At 43.2% G+C, this 23812-nt stretch overlaps 2 protein-coding genes across 2 annotated transcripts in view; both read right to left on the bottom strand.

The window, feature by feature from the left end:
• The window catches only part of Pip5k1b (phosphatidylinositol-4-phosphate 5-kinase type 1 beta), a 271358-nt gene that overhangs the window by 188411 nt on the left and 59135 nt on the right, over positions 1-23812 (bottom strand). The window lies entirely within an intron of this gene.
• Positions 5620-6646, bottom strand: Pabir1 (PP2A Aalpha (PPP2R1A) and B55A (PPP2R2A) interacting phosphatase regulator 1). The gene has a single exon (XM_021151981.2). The coding sequence runs from the start codon at positions 6507-6509 to the stop codon at positions 5649-5651; it is 861 nt and encodes a 286-aa protein (XP_021007640.1). The 5' UTR covers positions 6510-6646; the 3' UTR covers positions 5620-5648.

Here is a 23812-nt window from a genome sequence, read left to right as displayed (position 1 = left end):
ACAGTAAAGATAAAAACAATCAAATCAACTTAAATGTAATATAACAAAATCTATGAAATATATATTCAACAGAATAGTAAATCTTTATTTAAACAAAACAATAAGAAACTAAGAGGGAGGGTTGGATATCTCTTTTTGTTTCAGATAGCAAATAAGTTTAAGATGCAAAGCTTTGGGATGACGTCCTTATGTACAGTTTGGTATTTTACTTCTGTAACACAATAACGACAATGAACTGTGTCATTCTAAATAAATGTATCATTTGACCTAAGGAGAAGTGGCGGCACTAACACAGTTAGCAAGTGCCCTAGCTTGCTGGGAAACAGGGTCTTCTCAAACAAATTATCAGGAAAACAAACAAACAAACAGGAACCAAATTCTAAGGGAAATTAAAAATGGGACGTGAGAAAACAAACTTGACTCTCTCTCTCTCTCTCTCTCTCTCTCTCTCTCTCTCTCTCTCTTTCTCTCTCTGTGTGTGTGTGTGTGTGTGTCGGAGGCCATACTGAATGCTGCATTGAGATCTCCCTTCCAGATGTAAATAATATAAATATTGATACTCATTTTTATTATTGTTGACAAAATTTTATGTTATTAGATAATTCCCTACCAAGGAAGGTAAAGGGTCTTGTGAGAACTGTCAGCTGAAAATCATGGCTGCCAGGCACTGATAGCCTTATTTCACTGAAGAAACTACCCAAGGTTTTTAAATTCCAGAGGAAAAAGCAGCCCCCATGAGAGAAGGAGCATTGCCAGTGAGCTGGACATGAATCCAGGGGGAGTTACAAAGGGAAAGAACTGCTCAGAAGCACACAGTAATGCCAGCTGTCAATGCAATGTTCCTTCATTGTCCAGCACTGTTGCTAGGGCCATGTATCCACTGAGCACAGGAACCTGGCTCTGTGGTTTCTTCATGATGACTGAAACCAACTGCGCAACTTCCAGCCTGGGATTCCCGGCAAGGAAACGCTGCCTCTGTTTCCTCATTTAGAAAACAAGGGCCAGCATAGCATTCATCTCAGGTAAACAATAAAATGATCACCCTGAAAACTAGCTCCCAAAATAAGCTGGTTACACGGAAAGCGCTTCATTACATTTTATATAACGACTGCTTCAATTATCCAGATTAAAAAAATTACTGAGATGTCAACAAACTGCATCTTGGCTGTCAGGAGCAGGGTGACACAGATGTATATCAAGTAAGTGGAATTCAGGTGGAAGCTTGCCTTTCGGGCTGCTCTTCTAGCTCAATAAAATCATCTGTGAAAAAATACGGTCCAAAGTGCCCCAAAGATCAGGTTCACCACATCCTTTGGTATGGCAGATTATCAGGTTAGACTCTGAATAGGTGGGGCAGTCCATCACTTTCTACTCTCTTCTCTGACCATCCTCAATGTCTATGAGTCTACTGCAATTTCCAAGGAATGATTGTGTCACAGTCCACTTTAACTAATACCTACTTAGCTGACTCCCAAACGTAGTCAATTCAACTCACTTCTTTGTGTTCATTCCAATGGAATCCAGTGTGGCCTGGTTAGCCTTCCCTTCATTCTTCAGCCCCGCCCCCCCCCCCGCCCCTTTACACGTTCTCAGGTCACTAAGCATCTCATTCACTGCTGACCCTACTCACACACACACACACACACACACACACACACATACACAGATATTGAGAGAGAGAGAGAGTCTTCCTCCACACCTCTGTACCCCTAAACTGCTCCAAAAGCAAATCAATAGCTACAGGGGTCCTGGCTCAGTCTTTTCCTAAGTTCAGACTCCATTTTCCTATCAACTGTCTCATGTGGTCTCTTGAGGTGGGTTATGTACCAGCTTGACCTAGTCATTGTGAATGACTGAAAGGCAATCTGACGCAGGTCCTTGTGCAGGGCAAGCACTTTTAAGCACACTTAAAGGCCCCAGCATCCAGTAGCCTTGGGTCTGTTTGGAAACCATTGTGATTTCTTTCATTCATAATATAATTTTTAAACAGCCACAATAAAAGAAAATATACTGCAGAGCTTTATTAGATGTGACAAAATGGACTTTTCACTAAGTGCTGTTAATTGCTCTAGGCCAAAGTTTAAGAACTGGCAATATTAGTATCTTAAAAATGTGTTTTGGAAGAAAATGTCCACATGAGCTAAGAAGGAATGGTTGAATTTACTATGGTGATGAAAATTATCCATACAGACTCTTGGAGCCTTCGCTTATTTCAGATTTACTGTAATCCATTGAAAAGCAGCAGCTTAGAACATAAAGGCATTCGTGCCTTGTAGAAATAACCGGCAAAGGACATAGATAAGCGCAAATACTGGGCATTTAAAAATCAGGAAGTAGGGGCTGGAGAGATATCTCAAAGGTTGAGAGCGCTGGCTGCTCTTCCCAAGGACCTGAGTTCGATTCCCAGCAACCACACAGAAGCTCACAACCGGCTGTAACTCCAGTTACAGAGGATCGGGTCTGAGGCCCTCTTCTGGCCTCCCTGGGCACCAGGCAGGCACATGGTGCACAGATATACATGCAGGCCACCACCCACACATACATACATACATACATACATACATACATACATGCGAGCTAGTGAGGGTGGAACAAGAAGACAGGGCAGGAGGCAAGGGCTTCTTTTCTCCTTCAGAGCCCCCTGAGCTGGAACCAATATTTAGGTACACTCATAAAAATAATAACAGGAAACAAACAACTCGAAGAGCCTCACCCTGAGCAAAGCATCAGCTAGCAGCTGGGAACAAGTATGCTGAGCACCAGCGGGAGAGAAGCCCAAGAAGGATACAATAGCCTGGATCTTCCTGGCAGCAGAGATTGAAACCAGCAGTTAGATTCCAGGAGATAAAATCAGCAAGACGTGGTGAGTGATTAAACACAGGGTACAAGAAACGAAGAGAGCAGAGTCCCTGCATCTCCATACAGAGATATGCAGGAAAATGCAGAGCACCACATCTTGTAGAGGGCACACCAAACTGTCAGTGGATGTTACCTGTAGAAAGAGTTTTACACAGTGAATGTCAGATGTTTCTGGTTTTAAATATATACACATAGACAGTACTTAAGTGTTTAGTAATCCATTTATACACAGTTTTCAGTAGAAATTCATGTGGATTCAAAAGGGGGAGGAGGAGGGTTGGTTCAACGGGTAAGTTTAGGTTCCTGGTACCAAGACTAACGACCTGAGTTCCATCCTTGGAGCCAACACTGTGAAAGGAGACAATCAACTCACACAAACTGTTTTCCGGCCTCCATGTGTACACAACACACTCGCACGCGTGCGCACATACACACAAATTTTAAACTTGTACACATGTAAGAATATGTCTCTAAGAATTATCAAGTAGTCTAGTATCTGCAGCAGGAGGGAGGTAGGTACTGAGAGGGCGGAAGTAACTTTAGGGTACAACCAGACCACTAAAGACCTTACAGGGCTGCCTAAACTATAAGGGGTATAAAAGATATAGTTTTTGAGTATGAAAATGAAAAAATATCGTTTATACTGTAATAAAATCATTCTTGAGCAGTGGTGAAGATCAAGGCAAAAGAGAGACGAGACACAGGGGAGTTGGAGCAGGATCTAAAAACTGACAGAAACTGACAGAGCTTGGGGGTTCTGTGTATTTAATTGGAAGCCATCAGATGTGCCAATGGTATCTAGTTTAGGAAATGAGGCAAGGATGCCATCGACCTGTAGGAACACATTAAGTATGGAGGGAAATTTTGTTGTGAGGCTATTAAAAGTTCTTCTGGAAGCAGGTCAAGGTACCCGAAAGGAAACTGGGTATGTAGGTTTAAACTGAAACAATCAGGATGGAAGCACAAGTAGACAGACTATTACCCCAAAATGTTAAACACAGACACAATCTTACCCTGGATGTCATTTCACTGAAACCTGATACAACTGTCAAGAGTTGACCAGTTCCATTTATTCTCAGAGTTCTAAAAATTCCACATCATTATTAAAGTCTGTAGGTGGCAACTTTAAAAAGTTAAGTTGGAATTTTTGTCAGGTCTTTCTTAAAATATTGTTTTGTTTTGAACCTTTTTCTTTTGGTGTTATTCAATCTGTCTGTCTTACCTTTCTAGGATGGATGAAGTATTGTAAAGAAGTGTAATATAAAAAGCATTTGTTGTTTATCTTAATTGTAAAAAAAAGCAGCCCATACTTCTACCTTTAAGAAAACCTAAGTGCCGGGGTGGTGGTGGCTCACGCCTTTAATCCCAGCACTTGGGAGACAGAGGCAGGTGGATTTCTGAGTTCGAGGCCAGCCTGGTCTACAGAGTGAGTTCCAGGACAGCCAGGGCTATACAGAGAAACCCTGCCTCGGAAACCTCCCCACCCCCCGGCAAAAAAAAAGAAAGAAAACCTAAGTGATGATTTATGGATGTGACTGTCCACTGATCATCATCAGTCTTTAATTAACTGACATTTCCAATGCTGTTAATATAACTCCAACTACAGAGATGTAGCACGCTGTTAGAAACCCAAGCCAGAGGTACCTTTATCTAGCCACGCCCTAGCTTGGTGGGAAATGGGAAGTACCTGTTGGCAAGGAAACAACTGCTTCCTTCCTGAGCAAGGGAAAAAGATGAAGGTGACAGATGGGCAGAGCAAAAAAAGCAGCCACGAGCTGCTCTGGCTTCTCATTGGCAAGAATTTTAAGAATGGAGACGTGACTGGATAGCTTCAAGTCTATCAAGGAGTGAGAGAGTATTGTCTGTCTGGGTAGGTATTCTCCAACACTCAGCATGCTTCTCACACATTTACCTTTCACAAGTGTTAAATCTGAGATGGCAGCAAGAGCCTGCCTTCACCTGTCTACATGTGAGCTAAGACTACAAGGCACCGCCCACTGCTTGTTTAGGACTATACCCAAAAGAATGCACTTTCTAGTTAAAAATGTTTTCACAAAGACGCTTTTCATTTTTGTACTTATATTAGTGTGATTTACCAGTTACTATGAAAAGTGTTAGAAAATGTCCTTAAATATTTACTTTTATATACTTAATTTTAAAACATTTGCTGCAAGTGTTATTTCTCCTTTTGTCGTTTTTCCCTCCCATCCACCTTTCTGCCTAGGACATTAAATATCCAAGGGCTCCTGGGTAAACTAGACAACCAATGGACTGATATGACTAACATTCTTTTTAAAGCTGTAAGTAGGTAAATTCTTCAGTAGATGGAAAATAGCAACCATTGAAAACACCAAAAATTAGTGTGCCATGAACTATGGAATTTTAAAACATCAGTTTACTAAACTGAAATTCAACATTTATATTTTCATCAGAACTTAATAATCCCATAAATAAATAGAGCTCTCAATTATTTAAAAAATCAAGGGATAACATATGTATTTAGACATATTAGCAGCGTAAAATGTATGCTTCAACACACTTATTGATAAAAAGTCCGAAAATATTACTACACTGAATTCAAGGGCATCCCCAGGAACCTGACATAGAAATTCTCTAGAATAACATTTCAGGAATTTCCAAAAAGAGGGAGAGTCAAATAGGAAACAGCTTTAACGTAATCGACAAAGTTCAGTGCTTGCTCTAACTTGATTTTTTTTCTTTCTTTTTTTTTTTTTTTTTTTGTTTTTTTTTGTCTCTCCATTGGGGGAGGGGGATTCAAGATGAGTGAGTCACTTTGAGGAAAGTTCATCTACTGGAATAAAGGGGGAGGCTGCTTGGGCGGGCGACACAGGAGAGTTGGTGGTAGTGCTGACTTTCGCTGGTGAGTTACAGGAAGATCCGGCACTGCTGCTGTTTCCATCCAGGGTATCGGAAGATACGCACACACCGGGGTCTGACAGCTGTGCAACGTCAGAAGACAGCATGTTGGTGATGCCCTGGAAAAATCTCTTTGGCTGATAATCAGTTTCCATTTCACATTTTCTTTTCAATGGTCCAAGAACACTTGGTCTAATGCAGTTGATGGGACTCTGGCTTCTCCGGGTGGTAAATCGGGTGGTTGGGCTGGGAATGGGACTTGGAGGCAGTCCGTTGCTACTCACAAAACTTTGCAAGGACGGTGAGAAACACTGCTTCCCAATTCCCCGGGTCGGGGACGGTGCCGGAGACACCGGAATGAAATCGATGCGCTTCGGGGAGGCGGATTTCTCCACGTCGTTGTCACTCAGGCTGAAACTTTCCTCCCAGGAGTGGCTTATCTGCATTGCGGTCTGCACCTCGCGCTCGTGAACCGTCTCTCGGTTGATCAGGTCCATGCCCTCCTCCTGTTTGATCTGGTGCAGGCGGCTGCTGTGCATTCGGACCGGCGAGGCCGGGAGCAGCAGGCCGTGGCGGCTCGGGAACGTCGTGCTGTTCCGTCTGGCGCTGGGCGCCTCGGCCTGGAACACCGGCGACGAGTCGCTGAGGCCGTGGATCAGGGGGGCGCTGTTAGACCTCCGCAGGCCCCCGCCGCCAGGGCCGCCGCCCTCCGCGGGGCTCGCGCCCGTGCCCGCGGGCAACTCCAGGTCCAGCTCCATCTTCTCCTGAGCCATGGCGCGGCCGGGAGGCGGGGGCGGTGCTCAGTCAGGGCCCTGGGACTCCCATTCCCCGCGGCCCAAGGCCGCCGCCGCCGCCGCCGCCTTCGAGAATCTGTCAGCGGGTTCGCGCCTCTGCGCAGGCGTGCCCCTTCGCGCAGGCGCCCTGGCACGCCCGTTCTCGCGGCGCCAGCTTAGTGCGTCATGGCTGCGGCGCCGCGGCGGGGGCAGGGGGCGAGCAGTGGTTGGGCCACTCCAGTGTTCGTTTCTTCCGCAAATAGTCACTGGGCGCGGGCTCGCGGGAAGGCAGGTTACGGAGGCCGGGGCATTGAGAAGTGTATGTGTTTATGAAGCAAGTGTGAGCTCAGAAAGACAGGCCCTTGGTGATGTGGGGCTTCATGATAGAGCTTGGCCCAGCCTGGTGGGCTTCCCAGAGGGAAGGGGCGCAGGCTCCTGAAGTCTGAAGGAGGCCGCGGCGTAGCTTTGTAAAACTGGACTGGAAGCAGGGAGCCACTGCTACCCAGTTAGGTGGCAGACAGGAACCAGAAGGACAGGGTTGTTAGCCTGATGGTGGACAAGAGCAAGTTCTGGGCTTTCTTGAGAACAATGAACTCCCGGGCGTTCTCAAGGAAGCATATTAGGGTACAGGAGCAGCCTTTGGCTGAGGTCTGAGGAAGAAGACGTGGGATTAGAACCTACAGGGAAAAGGCCAAAGAGGAGGGTAATTTACACTAGGACAGAATCGGGGAGGGGCAAGAGAGAATGGTAGACTTAAGGCGGTTGGGAGGAATAAGCTTTGTTTCATCTTTTTAAAAAGTTGTCATATTTCTGCCGTTAACCGTGCACTTACTGATGTTCACTTGGTGTGGGAATTCAATGAAAGAAAAAAAAAAGACACATTCATAGATTAACAGATTTTGGCTTATGTAATTAATACAAAACTTTGTATCTCATTAAAAGGGATGTTGTATTTGTTCATTTATTAAGTCAAGTCTCCTATTCGGGCATACCTACTTACTATGTACCAGATACTGTGCTAGGAAATGGGACTTGTGTGAGGACATTCAGTTTCTACGGGGTGGGAGTGGGGGGTGAGAAAATAGGGGACTTTTGGTGGTATGGCTGGAGGTAGAAGTGGGATGGTGTGGTCAAGCACTACCTATAGCACTTGAGAGGCAGTTGAGCAGAGTTCAGTTGTAAATGACAAATCCTGTGGACTGTGGGAGGTGGGGGCAGGGCCGAGTGTACCAACCAATGCGAAGGGCCAACATACCCACCCCTCTGGGGAAGAACAAGGAAAGAAAAATCAAGAAGGAGACAGGTGACCTGAGCGGTCAAAGGACTGAGCGCCCAGTTTTATGATGAGAAGACCCTGTGCAGTATTAGGCAGGGGAATAATAGACTTGTGCTTTATCTGTTACGGTTTGAGATGGAGTCTCACTAAGTCATTGCTCAGGCTAATCTCAAACTTCTGAGCTCTAGTGATTCACAGCACTCCCAAAGGAAGTAGGGCTAAGGGCATATCGTGCCACACTCAGCTTGGTTTTTGCTTTAAACACCAGTCTGGCTACGTAGAATGAGCTGAAAGAGGGCCAGAGGCAAGAGTGGAGGCCAGAAGGTAGAGTAGAAAGCTGCTACAGAGAGCAGAAAACTGGGGTAGGGTTGTAACAGCAGGGAATGGGGAGAAGGGGATCCACTTGATGTCATCTGGGGTTCAACCACTAAGATTTGCCAATAGGTTAAATTTCGGCGTTCAAATAAATAGGTAGGGAGGGGATAGGGGATTTTTGGAGGGGAAGCTAGGAAAGGGGATAACATTTGAAATGCAAATAAAGAAAATATCTAATTAAAAAACAAAAAAGGAAATAGGTAATTTAGATGGTAATGTCAAATGAATAGGAAAGGTACATGGGGTGGAGGTTAGAGTTTTCATTTTTGGTAGGCTTGAGGAGGTGTATATACAAATCTGGCCACTTTGAGCTAATAGTTTTGTTTTCAAGACAGGGTTTCTCTGTGTAGCCTTGGCTGTCCTGGAACTCACTTTGTAGACCAGGCTGGCCTCGAACTCAAGAAATCCACCTGCCTCTGCCTCCCGAGTGCTGGGATTAAAGGCATACGCCACCACGCCCAGCTTTGCAGAGCTTGTTAATGGTGGGAACCAAGACTTGAAGCTAAGTCTCCTGTTTCCCTGCCCATATATCTTTCCACTTGGTCTCAAACAGGTTTTAATTGAAGTGCTTACTAAATATGGATCCTGAAGATAAAATAATGTTAAGTATTCATACCTGTTAAAGAACTAATTTACATGATGCCATATCCCACTAAATCCTTCCCCACAACAGCATCAGGGGTTAGCTCTTATTACTGATGCCAATTTGCAGGGAGAAGCAGGGGTTTAGTAACACACAGAGAGCCGGGCCTCAGTGAGTACAAGGCCTTTCTCTGCATGTGTTCTGCTGCCTTTAAGTGCAATGACACTTCAGCACTCAGAGAAATCATTTGCATATTGGCAGGATAAAGGCAGTGTATGAGGCAGGATTTGAAAGGCAGGTAGACTTTTAATGGATGACAGTTTACAGAGAAGTAGCTGGTGACTGCTGCACAGTGAGCTTGACTAATAGATGAAAGACCTGGAGAAGAATAATGGGGAAAAGATGGAGTCTGAGGATGGAGCTGCAAATATCTGGCAGAAGTATCCATATTTAACATGGGAGGCAGTAGGGGCTGCTCAGAGTCTGACAAAAGCGACACATTGAGAGCCATGCGTTAAGATCTGCACATCTTTCAAAGCAGGGGGAACCCACCAATGTTTTTAAGTATCTTTCACTCCCACTCACTTTCAGCACCTCAAAGTCACGCTTTCTACTTCCTGCAGTTTGATAAATATGGACCTGTAAGTTATATGTTACAAAATAGTATTATTGATATTGTGAGTGAGGGAGTTGTCAAAAAAAAAAAAATCTCAAGAGGTCCAATTGCAAGTATATATTAGAACAAAGGCCTAAACCCATTCAAATCAAAATCTCAGTTTAAGAACATGCTGCTCTTAATAAGTTTCACTTGGACTGTGGGAGAAATTGATGGTTAACTCTGAGACAGATGGTCTGAAATCAAAGCTGGGGATAGCAAGCGGTGTATTTGGGAGACACTTTTCTACCCAGGACGAAAAGGGAGAAGTCACAAAAGACTAGACCAAGGTTTAGGTCTGTCAGGTGTGGATGTCTGCAAGAATAGTACATTAAAACAGCAGAGAGAGGGAGGAGAGAGAGAGAGATCCATAAAAAAGGAAGTGAAGACCTAGACTTTAAGATATCTGTAGAAGATTACTAATTATTGTTGCTAATAAGATGGTCACAGTTTACACTTGTCTAATGTCCAGGTATTGATGTTATTAAAGTACAGTGACTATGATAATCCCACAAAATAAAACACCTATGCCATTTGTTTTTATGCCTGAATATACCAGTTAGACGTTTCAACTTGTTTTCATTCCATGCCTTTACCCTACAGTACTCTACCAAACTTTCATGATAATCTTTTTTTGAAAAATTGAATCTTTGCTTTCTTATTCTGAATCCTTGGATTTTGTTTGTTCTTTTCAAAAGGGCTAAGGTCATTCCAATGGCCCATGGTTTCTCTGATGAGTTTCTGCCCTACTGCTGACCTCTATAGCCTTCCCCAACCCAGACCTTCCAATCCCTAACCCAGAGTTCTCCTTGCCCTGCAATGCATCTAGATACAGCCCAGAACTCTCTTGGATGAGTTCCTTAGTAAACATCCACACTGCTCTGTTCCTTTCACAATTACACAAGTTCCACTGGCTGAGACACTCTCTCTGACATTCAAAAAACCAGAAAGCACTAGGACTTTGAAGCACACAGCCTGCATTTCTAGGCCTCTTACCTTGTTTTTATTTCCTCTGGGAGTATCACATGATCTCTCTATCCTTCTATCTCACTCTCAACTCTATTCCTATGTCTATGTTTTTTTGCCTCTTCCTCATCTGAAAATGTAAGTTCCTTATGAACAAAACCAGATTTGTTCTGGGCTATATGCCCAGTATCAAGAGCATGGCCTGCCACAGACTATTCGGTGTGTTGAACCATTGTGTGAATGAATGACAAGGAATAAATGAATGAACTAATATGAGTCCGTCCAAGAGGGAAGCAAAGACTTGTTATTTGGAAATCTAGCCTAACAGGCTTTTCTAGATTGATCGTAGGTACCTCTTATTTTAGAGGTCTTTTTCTAATACCAAGAATATCATTCTTAGTTATACTGCCTTCCAGCCACACAGGTAAGTTATTTGAATGAACCATTATTTAACCTAATAAACTGGAGCCTTGTGATTCCATCTCTTTTCAGCCTCCTGCTGACACACACTTGACAGAATTAAAATGCTCAGTACTGAAGATTCTAAGCAGAGGTTAGTATATTGAGTTACTGCTTCCTCTCAAAGCAATCAAGAACAAATTAGAGAAAATCAAAGCCATAAAATGCAATTCAAACTGTTGCAAATGAATTGTGCCAGAGCGGGATCTAAGGGACCAAGCCCCTTCTGGTCTCACTCTGTGAACTAAATATCACATGTACAGTTAGGATTCATGCTCACTTCTACACCACAAACTAGATGTCTCAGCAGTAAACTTAATTGTGATTAATATTAGATTTGTTAAAACTAATATATTTTTAAAAAAGTAATGGATGTCATTTCTGTGGCATTTTCTTACTGTTAAGCCTTCCAGCATACAGCAAGGCAAATTTCTACCTCTCAACCTATATCAAATAAATGGGGAATGTAAACACATGTAGCAAATAACTCAACATCTCACATTAACTGGCATCACTAATCTAAAGCAAAAGAAAATCGTAATCTGAAAATACAAGAGCTTAGTGTTAACTGGTAAAACTGTTTACCAGTTTAGGAAAAAACTGTCAGTATAAAAATATATGTATTTCCAAAAGAGGAGGAGGAGGAGGACCAGGAGGAGGAAGAGTCGAGAAGCAGCCATTCCAGCCTTGATATATGGAAAACCCCACAGTACAATTCAAAATGGAGCAACTAAACTAGCATCGAAAGAACTCAGCGGAGACTAAGTATGGGTGAGAATGGATATAGGTGTATATAGTATCATATCTAACTAACAAAAACTTATACACGATGACAGGAAATTATTTGACTCACAAATTTACCAGCCACTCCACTCCACATTATTGAGGAGTCTATGGGGGTGCACTTTCAAAAGACTAACCTAACTCTAACCTACCGACTGTTAACTCTAACCTACCGACTGTTAAAGCAACAGCAACAAGGAATCCCCCAAGGGTATACGGACATTCAGACCCTTCTAAACTTACATTTTAATAACACCTAAAAGCTATGTCCACATAGAAAATGTTCAAGGCTGGAAAGGGTAGAGGCTTCTACCTATAAATGCCTTCTACTTATGAATGGTCCCAGCAAAGGTCGAGTTCATGCCTTCAGCCAGGTTCATGTAAACAGATGTGAATAGCAGTTACTTTCTGATTGTTTTCAAGGCAGAATATCAGGAAAGAAGTTAAAAGGTTTTACATACTTTTAAATTCCTACTCTTTGTTGTTGTTGTTGTTTTGAATTTTTAAGATAGAATAGGAAATGGGGTTGAAGCAGCTTGTTCTGTTGTTTCAACACTGTAAGCACCGTCTTTTGGTGCCTTCTTTTTGGCTTTGAACTCCTCCTAGGTCATAATCAAAGATTATAATCATTATTTTTTATGGGTATATGCTTCTTTCTTCCTATATACTATCCCTTGCAAGATTCAATACATCTGCAAGAAGAGGAAAAACACACAAGCGCTTTCAAACAATGTATAAAGTAAGAACAGATAGATTTTACATAATATATAATATAAAGTTAATGAAACAAAAGGTTCAAAAGTCTGAGGATCTGTTTGCATGAATATGCTTGGGTTTTCCAGATCATGGGCATTCTTGTGAGAGATAGGGAAGCCTTTGAAAGTGGGGCCTGAGGAGGGAGGTTGGGACTGTGAAACACCAATCTCTCTCGTTCCATGAACAGGATTCTGCAACCATGAGCTCCCACTGAGATACACTGCTTCCAAATACAAGGCCAAGTGACTATGGGCTGACTGGAGCCTTCAGAACTAAAAACCCAAATAAGCTCTTCCTTTTTTGAAGTCGGCTGCCTCAGGACTTTTGTTATAGCAATGGGAAGCTGATTAACACATGGGTGTTTAGAAATTTTCTCTACAATCTCCATAAATTAGCACTCAGTGGGACTATAATCAAAGAAAGGGCCAAACCTGAAATCAGATTGTTACACTTCCAGCACTATGACCTTGTCTACCTGGTAAACTCTTTAGGATATACTTTTCTCATTTGTGAAATGGGGACACAAACCCTTTGTTGTAGGTTCAAATAACAGGGTGTCAATTATAGGCTTGCAGACAGTAAAGGCCCTATACAAACAGGTTTCTCTTTGTTAACATACTGTGCCTTGATGACAGAGTGATCCTGCCCCATTCTTTCACTACCCACAGGACTTCTTCTGTTTTCTCCTCTCAGTCTGATGTATGGAAGGAAGTCTCTCTTCATCTTCTTACCCAAGACTGTAGCAATTTTAAAGCCAGACCTTTTCTGTGACTTAGGTATGAATCAAAGGATTCATGTAATATTCAGGTAGAGAGTTTCTAAGAAGGAAAAATGGGCAAAACCATGCTTTTTCTGATGCCCATTCTGCGTCCGAGTGTCACAGAGAAGATGGGTGGTACAGGGCTGAGGCTGTCCATCACTCAGAATGTGGCTGGACTGTGAATGCTGTTCCCCACAGCCAGCCATTTGCTAATCCCCTGCAGCAATGCAACCTTCCCTGGTAGACGCTGAACTTTTCAAAAGGGACTAATCCCAGAGGCTTATTCTTATTTATTCATTTAAAACCCTGCTTTGAATTACTACTGCCTGTCACATCACTGTCCTCAGCATAGGACACAGTGCACAGGGACACACACACATTTGGCTGTGCCTGACAAACAAGTTGAACTCAGCCTTTCAGAAAGAGGAGGAGGAGGAGGAGGAGGAGGAGGAAGAGAAGGAGAGAAAGAAGCTGGAGATCCCAGTGTTGTGGCTGATGTTGCTACAGGCGTGTCTTTGTCCTCAAGTAGCTGAAACCAAGCTATATTCTGAGGAAAAGGAAAAATATTCTAAAGAACTCTGAAGCTAATGTCCCAACCTAAAGCTTCCTGAGCCCAGAGAAGGCCGATTCTTAGGGGTCCCTAACAATGGGATTCTTTAGGCTGAGAGGATGGCATAGCCATGAGCTTCCTACCCATGATAGTAAGGTTTTATTACTGAGAAAGAGGAGAGCTTGTGGCTTGTGGTCACCTTTACACACAGCTGTCTTCTGAGCTAAACATAACAGCACAAAGCAATGACGGCTAGACTGTTGGCTTTCACCCTTCCTACTGCTGAGACCCTTTAATGCAGCTCCTCAGGTGGTAGCCCCCAGCCATAACATTGTTCTACTGCTAGTCCATAACTGTAAATTTGCTACCGTTATGAATCGTAATGTGAATCTGTATGCAGGATATCTGATATGCAGCCCCCAAAGAGGTCAAGACCCACAAGTTGGGAACCACTGAACTAGCTGCTCTGGTGCCCTCTTCTCATACAAACTGTTAAACTGAAGACAACTGAAATTTAGTTAGACGTGGCTTTGAAACCTGTAACTCAATTTGTTAGCGGGAAATGGAGTTTTATAACCCATGGAATTCAGTCACTCAAAGTCCCCACTTCTTAGGAAATAGGAGGGATTTTTCTTCATCTTCCTTTCAATCCTTTTTATTAATTACACGTTAGCCAGGCAGTGGTGGTGCATGCCTTTAATCCCAGCACTCGGGAGGCAGAGGCTGGCAGATTTCTGAGTTCGAGGCCAACCTGGTCTACAGAGTGAGTTAGTTCCAGGACAGCCAGGGCTACACAGAGAAACCCTGTCTCGAAAAAAAAAAATTAATTACACTTTATTTTGTGTTCAGGCACATGTGTGTTCATGGCACAGGAGTGGAGGTCAAAGCCACCTGGCAGGAGTTGTTTCTCTCCTTCTACCCTGTGGGCTCTAGACATCAAACTTAGGCCTTAAGGCTTGTCAGCAGTCACCTTTACCCACAGAGGCATCTAGACAGCCCTGCATTCTCCCTTTGAAAACTTCTGCCCTAAAATGAGGCTGCTTCTCACCCCACGGTGCTATTGTCACTGTGAGAGTAAAGTGGCAGCTTAGGCCTAGAGGGAGTCTGTCCCAGGTACCTTTATAAGGATTTCAGAACCTTCCTCAGTCCTTTGCTAAGCCTTGAGAGGATCATTGGCTTCCTGTGCAGATGCGTGAAAGCAGGCGTATAGCTGTTCCCTACGTTGTCTCGGAGGAGTAAGCAGCCAAGCGTTGGGCATGAGGGCAGAGTGAGAACCATCCTTTGCTATCGACCTCATGAATAGCTAGATTCTTCAAATGCGCTGATACTGCTCAAATCCGTATCCCTAGAGAAGGCTTCTCTGTCTCTTGAGTACATCCCCAGCTCCTAGCCATCCCTACTGTGTGCTCCTACGTGCTCCACAGCCTCTTCAGGCTCATCTCATCAAGTAATGAGCTCACATCTCCCTACCCCCATCTCACTTTTTCTCTTGAAAACAAATTGGGTAAGAGTCTCACAAGACAACTAAGTCTAAGAGGACCTCTTGTTCTCCTTCATTCCCATCTTGACTCCCATAGGTCAGACCTCATCGAGGTGCAGGAACTGCCTGCCTGTCTGCACACATCCTTACTGAAGAAAGAGATCACCCACCATGATGGTAGAGTCTTTGCCAACATCACTGCAGTCCCTGGACACTAGATGTAAGTTAAGACTTAAAAACAAACAAAAAGTTGATCGAGCAAAAGGAGAGGCTCCTGTGAGTTGCCACAGCAGCAGGGAAGACCTCTGAGCAGGGAGAGGCAAACATAGAGAGGAGTTCTCTGTATATCCCATGAGTGTTGCTTGTCACATGAACAAAGGACAAAGGTCTCTTGCCAATACTGCAGAAATGCTGAAGGGATAAGGGCTGTGGTTTGGCTTTGGGTGTGGGCTGGAGACAGGGGTGGGGGTGGGGGCACCTGCTGGCAGTGAGAGAAGACTCCAAGCCAGAGCGGATGGGGATGGAGATTAGATGGAGCGGTGAAATGGGTTACATTAGAAGCACTTTACCAAACCCAGATTGAGGAAACTATTTTTTTAATAATTCCATTTAGGTTTCAGGTAGACACCTTTTCCTATTGTCTGGTGGCTCTATAGGAAAACAAGCAACATAGAATCTCGTGGTGAGTGACAAGGGAATGGGCTTCCTTTAGCTCGCTCCTGTCTGAGAAGTGACTGGTAAGAGAGAGATGATGAGACAAAGTTGAGATAATTGGAATAACGTGACCAAGGACTGGAAGAGACAGATTGAAGGCACAAGTAGCCAGCTGTGAATGTCTATTTGGAGCCTACTCTATCCTTTGACTTTGCATTCTCCAAGACTGGGCAGCGTTTCTTTTTCCTCTCTTTCTTGAATTGTAACCCCTATTTCTTTCAGAGTGCTGATGCTGTCTCATCTGTCCCCTCGTTGACAACATCAATAAGTCTCCCGTTCTTTGGCAAAAGGAAAAGGAAAATACAATTAGTGCCCAGCTTCTAGACCTGGCTTGGCTCTAAGCTAGAAAACGGGCACAGCAGATGTGGCAGTAAAAACCTGCCTCATTCTTTAAATTTAAATTGCTTTTAGAAAATGTAAAATCTAGAGGGAGGCTCGATGAACCTTAATGATATGTCAAAGAGCAGAAAGATTTCCCCAGGCTACAATCTCTACTAATGAGAAATTCAGAAGGAAGAAGGAACATACTAAGGATTCTCTCTGTCTCTCTGTCTCTGTCTCTCTGTCTCTGTCTCTGTCTCTGTCTCTCTCTGTCAGGGTTCTCTAGAATCACAGAACTTATTGGCAGTCTCTATATAGTAAGGGAATTTGTTGATGACTTTCATACAGTCTGTAGTCCATCTCCCCAACAATGGTCAACAGCAGCTATGAATAGAGAAGTTCAAGGATCTAGCAGTTGCTCAGTCCCACAAGGCAAGCAGGCAAAGAAAAGAGAGCAAATCTTCCTTCTTCCAATGTCCTTATATAGATCTCCAGCAGAAGGTGTGGCCCATTTTACACTTGATCTTAGCCAAAAGGCCGAGAAGCGATGGTGTGGCCCATTTTAAAGGTGTATGCCACCACACCTGAATCTGGGACTTACTTTGTCCCAGATGACCTTGAACTCAGAGATCTCCCTGTCTTAATCTTCTGGGATTCATAGCCACTATGCCTCAAGATCTCCATGCCAAGATCCAGGTCAGAAATTTGTATCTCCCAGCTTCCAGATTAGGATCACAGGTGAGCCTTCCAATTCTGGACTGTAGTTCATTCCAGATATAGTCAAGTTGACAACCAGGAATAGCCACTATACTCTCTCTCTCTCTCTTTTTAAAAAATGATACAGACAGGGTCTGATCACTTAGCCTAAGCTGGCCTCAAACTTGTGGTCTTTCTGCCTTCCATGTGTTGGGATTATAGGTGTGCACCTCCACACCCACCTTATTTAAAACTTAAAGAAACATTTCAATTCAAAACCAAGGAGGCCACCAGGGCATACTACTGGGTGTGAAAAAAAAATTACCTTTTATGAAGCAAACACTTCATAATTTGCAGATATTTTCAAGTATCCAAAATGACAAATTCTATTTATTTTTATTTTACCAAATTGTAAATTTTGGTGTGAGTGTGTATGTGTGCGTGCATGCTGTTACATACATACAAGTGAGTGGAAGCTAGAGGAAGGACATTGGGTGTCCTGCGCATCATTCTCTGACTTACTCCAAAAGGACAGGGTCTCGCATTAAACTCAGAGCTTGTTGTCCCCTTCCCCAGTCCAAGTTATGTTGGCTAGCCAGCAATCCCTAGTGATCCTGTCCTCTTGTCTCTCCCTGCCCCACCCCAGCCTTAACTCCCACTGCTTCAGTTACTGGTGTATGTGGTGATATCAGACCTTGATATGGGTGCTGGGGAATTGTACTTAGATCCTTAAGCCTGTGCAGCAAGAACTCTTACTCATGGAGCAATCTCTCCAACCCCCAATCTTACCAAATTGTAATGTATTCAGGAATATATATCAGATTATTCTTTGTCATCATAAAGTGATTCTATTTCTTTTAAAAGTAAATTTTATTGACAATTTTACAAGCAGTAAATAAATTGTTTTTAAAAATACAGTTTAGGGCCGGGAGGTGGTGGCACATGCCTTTAATTCCAGCACTTGGGAGGCAGAGGCGGATTTCTGAGTTCGAGGCCACCCTGGTCTACAGAGTGAGATTCAGGACAGCCAGGGTGGTATACAGAGAAACCCTGTCTCAAAATAAATAAATAAATAAATAAATAAATAATAAAATAAAAAAGAATACAATTCACTGAGTTTTTTTCAAGTATGTAGTCAAGAAATTATGACCATAATCAGTGACAGAAATTTAGTGACGTGTTCTGGGTACCTCTTGAGATGATCACACAGGTTTTTCTATTTTAGTCCACTCCCTATGCAGAAAGGCTTCCCTGATACCAAGCCAAGCTTTCACTCCTGGGATGGAATCAACTTGGTCAGAGTTATTCAGTGCCTAGATCCTATTTGATGGTGTACTGTTGAAAGGCCTCCCATCAATATTCGTAAGAAAGATGGATCTGCAGCACACATGTCCATGCAGACCATCCTTGTCAATTTCTGGTATTAGGATCATCTTGACACATTAACAACATGTGAAGGTCTTTTTCAGTATAGTCAGAGATGGTATCATGGAGATGGTGCATGCCTAGTGCTATAAATCCGACAGAGAACCCATAGCTTTGGGAGCTCACAGGTCCGAGAGTGAATCTACTACATTTCTCTCTTTCTTTTCTTTTTGTGCTAGCAGACTTAGGTTCAAATTGCCCTACAGATTTGTATCTTTGTATACCTGTCTATGGAATACTAATCTATACCATGGATGAGTGCACCTCTCAATTCTCATCAAAGAAGGGGATGTGAGTGGACCGTGGTTAACACAGAAACTCACAACTATTCAAAGGGCCGAGAGGAAGTGCCTGTGCAGTGCTCAGCTACAAGTCAGACATCTATATCGAATGCCCATCTCTCAAGGCTTGGGAACACTGAGGAAGAGGGGGCAGAAAGACGGTCAGAGACAGAGATGGGGAGGACTGGAGTCAAACTGTATCTTCTAGAGATAACAGATCCACTGCACTTAAGAGCTCACACCAGCTGTGGCCGCCTGCACATGACCTGCATAGTACCAATTAACATTTCAACATGGAATGGGTAAGGGGCTCTCGGAGAGAACCGTTATCCTTTCCCGAAGAACTGTTGACAGTTGATGGCTTCTGAGAAAGGAGAAGTTGGTTTTCTTTAAGGGTGTGACCCCTGCTAAGTCAACTAAGCTTACCAGTGAGTTTTCAAGTGGGCACACAAAGTTGGGAGGGGCCAGGCAGTCAGAGTGGACCTGAGAGGAGTTAGTCAGAGGTTAGTTGGAGTGGATGGTGAATATAATCAAAATATAATGTATGCATGTATGCGATTCTCAAAAGTACTAATAAAAATACATTTTAAACGGTGAAATAGTAACATGACCATTCACAGATTTTTTTTTTTTTTTTCGGAAAGGTTCTAGTAGTTTATTCCCTGTGTCTCAAAGCCTGCTCTTATTAGCCCTTCTTAATATCAGCATTGGAGGTATTTATTGAACCATCTGGATCTTACTTTTTGAGAAAACAGCTTAGTATAGATATAGATATAGATATTTCATTTCCCTGGGGCTCACTGGTTAGTTTCCTTTCTCTTCTGGGAGTCATTTTATAAGATAAATGTTTCTAGAAATACTCACCACTAACAATCTCCACAGCGGTTCACAGGGCAGCTTGTAGCATCTTTGGTTTCTTCTCTGCTTCCAGAAGGCCAGGAACCTGACCTCGGGCATGCTGGGCATGTGCTCTGTTCACTAAGTTACATTCCTATCCTACTTCTTCTCCTATTATTAAAAATTAATTTTTTTAAGGATAGCATACAAGCCTGGCGGTGGTAGCTCACGCCTTTAATCCCAGCACTTGGGAGGCAGAGGCAGGCAGATTTAATGACCATTATCATACACCCTAACTAATCCAGTTTTTAGCAAACTGTTCCTTAGTTCAGACTGTCTAGGTCAGAGATAAGCACTACACGGCTTGGTGAAGGACCTTGAGGAAGCCTAGAGCAGCAACATCCCACAGATGATCTGGGAGCGCTCACTTGATGCATTCATTCCCTTCAACCTCAGTAGTCCCACTGTTCTAAGAGTTAAATGATAAAACAAACAAAAAAAATCCACCCCCCCCCCCAAAAGGGTCTTTTGAGGTTTTTTGGTTTTTTTTTTTTTTTTTTTTTTTTGGTTGTTCTCTTATTGTGCGTTTTCAAGAATTACTTTAGCCAGTTTTTCTGTTGTGCTGGTTCCTTCCCAGTAAGGGAGTAAATCACTCTACAGGACTGCTTAGGATCTATCTATATACAAGACAGCTGGAATAAATTACACATTTCATCAAATCAAAGGTCCTGTTTTGCTGCAGCATTATAAGACAAAACAAACAACAAACCATGCCTTCTACTTTTAAAGGCGGCCTTAGTGCTACTGCTTAGAGTTTTACTTGAAATTTATCCCAAAAGAGATGAACAGTTTTTCTCCAGGTGGCGCCAATGAAGATACAGGTGGAGCCCAGAACTGAGTATGGCACAGTCACACTTGCAACTCCTGGTTAGAGTGTGAGCATCTGAGGAACATTTCCTTATAACAGAATCTCCTCCCCAGCGGCTGCAGGGGATGGAGCACGACAGGGACGCTGGAGATGAGCTCTGTTCCATCACAATGCCAACATCTGTACTGTTGGAAGCATCAAAGCCCAGAAGCAGCGGCTCCACTCAGAGCTTTCGCTTTAAAGCAAGCCCTTTGTGAGGAACAATTGGGACTGATTTCCTTTAGAGAGGCGCATGGTGAATGCTCACTTTTTCATTTAAAAAAAAAAAAGGCAGTTAAGAACAAATGACCTGCAAGTGAATTCAAGATAATGAGCAGTGACTGTAACATTCCATTAAAGCATTTTTGGTTGAAATGCTTAAAAACAATGCCCAGAATGCATGTCCCAAAGGCGGTGAATTAGCATGGGTTTCTCTCCGCTTTTAAAAAGCTTAGTTTTATTTTTAAAAAAATGCATGCATTATGTTTTAAATCTTCAGCATTTTTAAAATAAAAGTTACTGAAGAAATCCTGTTTACATTTTCAAACATAAGAATCAAACTTTCTGGCTATTTTCATGTTTTTAGTTCAGAGAGGTGACTAGGACCACAGACTAGAGAGGAGGATAAAAGATCCAACTTTACCTACTGTGACTAAAGTCTTCAGATCTGCCCACGGGCTTACCTTGCTGAATTGATCCATCCTTATAACCTTTGGTAGAGCATACATGTAACATGGTCATCTTGAATGGTAATCACCGGCCAGTGATGGAAGTGTTTGTATTCCTAAGGCTAATGGGAGGATACCCCTAGATGTCTAAGGTATAGTCCCTTAAAAAGCTGTTTATTATTATACAAATAGAGCTGCTTAACAAGAGAAAGCTTTATCTTCCAACTCAGACCTTAAACTATAGGTTCCTAAACACAATGATTTAAAACGGTCGTGTAAATAATAATTACATCCATGGTTTAGGGCCTTTAATCCCAGCACTAAGGAAGTAGAGGAAAGTAGATCTCTCTCTCTCTTTTTCTCTCTCTCTCCCTCTCTCTCTCTCTTTCTCTCTCTCTCTCTGACGCTCTTCTCTTGTTATCTCTCTCTTTCTCTGTATCTGTTTCTCTGTCTCTCGCTCTCCCCCCATAGTGAGTTTCAAGCTAACCAGGATTATATGAGACCCTGTCTAAAAAGCAAAACTAAACAAAAATCAGCTTAGTGCAAGATGATATTGAAAACGGAAAGGTGTCTTACATAATTAGTAAGAGTGTGTATTCACTAGGCGGTGGTGGTGCACGCCTTAAATCCTAGCACTTGGGAGGCAGAGGTAGGCAGATTTCTGAGTTCAAGGCCAGCCTGGTTTACAAAGTGAGTTGCAGGACAGCCAGGGCTATACAGAGAAACCCTGTCTCAATAAAAGAAAAAGTGTGTATTCACCCACAGTGGTGGGCTTACCTAACTAAACATTCCCAGAAACATGCCACAATTTGGCTGCCGAAAGCAATGAGCAAAGGAAGGAACGAACACTATGGAGACCGTTTCTTATTGAGATGATGAAAGTAAACCTTAAAGTAGCTTCCAAAAGCAGCAAGCACCTTAAAGGGAATTACAAGGAAGCCATGCCTCCTCACGTGCTGAAGGGATGGATGGGACAAAGGCAATGCACACAAACAAGCAATTGGAAATTTCCCCAATTGGAAAGTCAAAAAAGGGAGAAGTTTGTAAAAGGAGACCTTGGGAAAAGGTGGAATGCCATGGGGTATTCCCAGACAAAAAGCCAGGCCTTGCAGTAAACAGAGCCTGGCTGATGGCGGGCAGATGAGTGAGAAAAGCTGGTGCAGTATTGCCTGAGAGATGGGCTCTCCAGTTCTTCACCCACTTTGCATCCCATTCCTACCCCCCCCCAAACCCCTGCCCCCACCAAGAAGTCACTGAATGTTAGTTACACAGGGTTTACCAGGAAGAACTCATAGCAGCTTGCGTTAATCATGATAGCTGATGGCTCCTTTTTTGAGCATAAATGGATAAAAATAATATTTGTCTTCTTCAGTCTCTAATGGTTCTGTGGTCTCATCAACTTTGCAAAATTGGTGACATAAAGTTTATAAATCTACAAAGCTTCCATTTGTACCTTAACAACAAGACAACAACAAACCTTTAACAATTCCCCCAGCCAACAAACCGTATTATGTCAACACTCACTGGCATGAGCAGTGTAGACTTCCCCTATTTTTTTCTACCTTGCATAATACGATTGTCAGGATTCCTGTCAACAATACCTGCTAACACCGTACTGCCTACTGCCTCTTCCTATGTTAGTTAGGCCCTGTCTGAAACATTTTGCTTATGATAACTCATCTAAATTCATATCCCCCCCACCCCCGCCCCCACCTCTGTGTGTGTGTGTGTGTGTGTGTGTGTTTGCGTGTGTGTTTCTTTCCTCATACCTATGTTACTAAGTGGGAATCAGGGACCGGGAATGGTCAATGGTCTGCCCCCGACCCTGTATTGCCACATGAATCTCACACTTGGGTGACAATGGCACACAGTGAGTCCTCTGCTGCTCTGGGTTCCACATTGATGAACTCAATTCATTACAGATGGAAAAACAAAACCAAAAACAAATCAACAAAAAAACAAATCTAGGTCCATACTCAATAGCTTCTGTCTCTTTTTCTTTCCTATTTTGCAAACTATGTAACACCACAATTGTCTACACAGCATCCCCATTGAATTAGGTATTATGTTTAACCTAAAGATGGTTTCAAATGCACGGGAAGATGGGAGTGGTTGACATGCATAAGCCTTGCTATTGTATGTGCAGGATCTTGACCACCCACAGATTCCGGTGTCCTAGGGAGATTCAGGAAACAACCACCAAAGTTATAACCCAGGCCCTGTCCACAGTCCTGGCAGCGTGGGATCCTTTTGCATGCACCACTGTTCCTCTGCCCAGACTGCTAGATTGGCCAAGGAAGCCATTAGCTTTGTTTCTTGTTTGACCATCACTTGCTGATATTTAAGTATTGGCTCAGGCAGGGTGTAGCCTCCAAGAACCATTCACGGTACTCCAGTATACCCTAGAGTCAGATCTCCCCTCTTCTGTGTTCCTGTTCCCATGTATGTCTAGCCACACGGGACACAAACACTGTGAATCTGTGTGTGATTCTGTTCCTTACTGAGCTGCATGCCTTCTGGGACTGCCAGGCCCGTAAGGTAAGGCGTGCCAGTGGTAATTTGCACAACTCCAGGGGACCCTGGTTTGCAGAAAGGAGTGATGTATCCTCACTCCTGAGTTACACAATGTGACAACTTCAGAGTGCTCATTGTGTTTTAAAGGTCCTGGGACTGAATATGCAGTCATAAGCATTTCTAGGTGACTAACTGGCTCAGAAGAAATCGAAATAAATGTGACTCAGAGCTTGGGCACTGAGCCTCCCCAACTCACTTCTTACCCTCCAAAACACCTCACAAGGGGAAGTTTACACG

The sequence above is a fragment of the Mus caroli genome, unplaced genomic scaffold, assembly GCF_978045245.1.
Source record: "Mus caroli unplaced genomic scaffold, Mus_caroli_1 scaffold_20, whole genome shotgun sequence".
In the NCBI taxonomy this organism is placed as follows: domain Eukaryota; kingdom Metazoa; phylum Chordata; class Mammalia; order Rodentia; family Muridae; genus Mus; species Mus caroli.
Note: the sequence above shows the minus strand (reverse complement) of the source record. Positions and strands in the feature narration are given on the sequence as shown.

Excerpts from the sequence above, each read along its gene's own strand:
- Pabir1 (XM_021151981.2), bottom strand. The coding sequence starts at position 6,509 with ATGGCTCAGGAGAAGATGGAGCTGGACCTGGAGTTGCCCGCGGGCACG.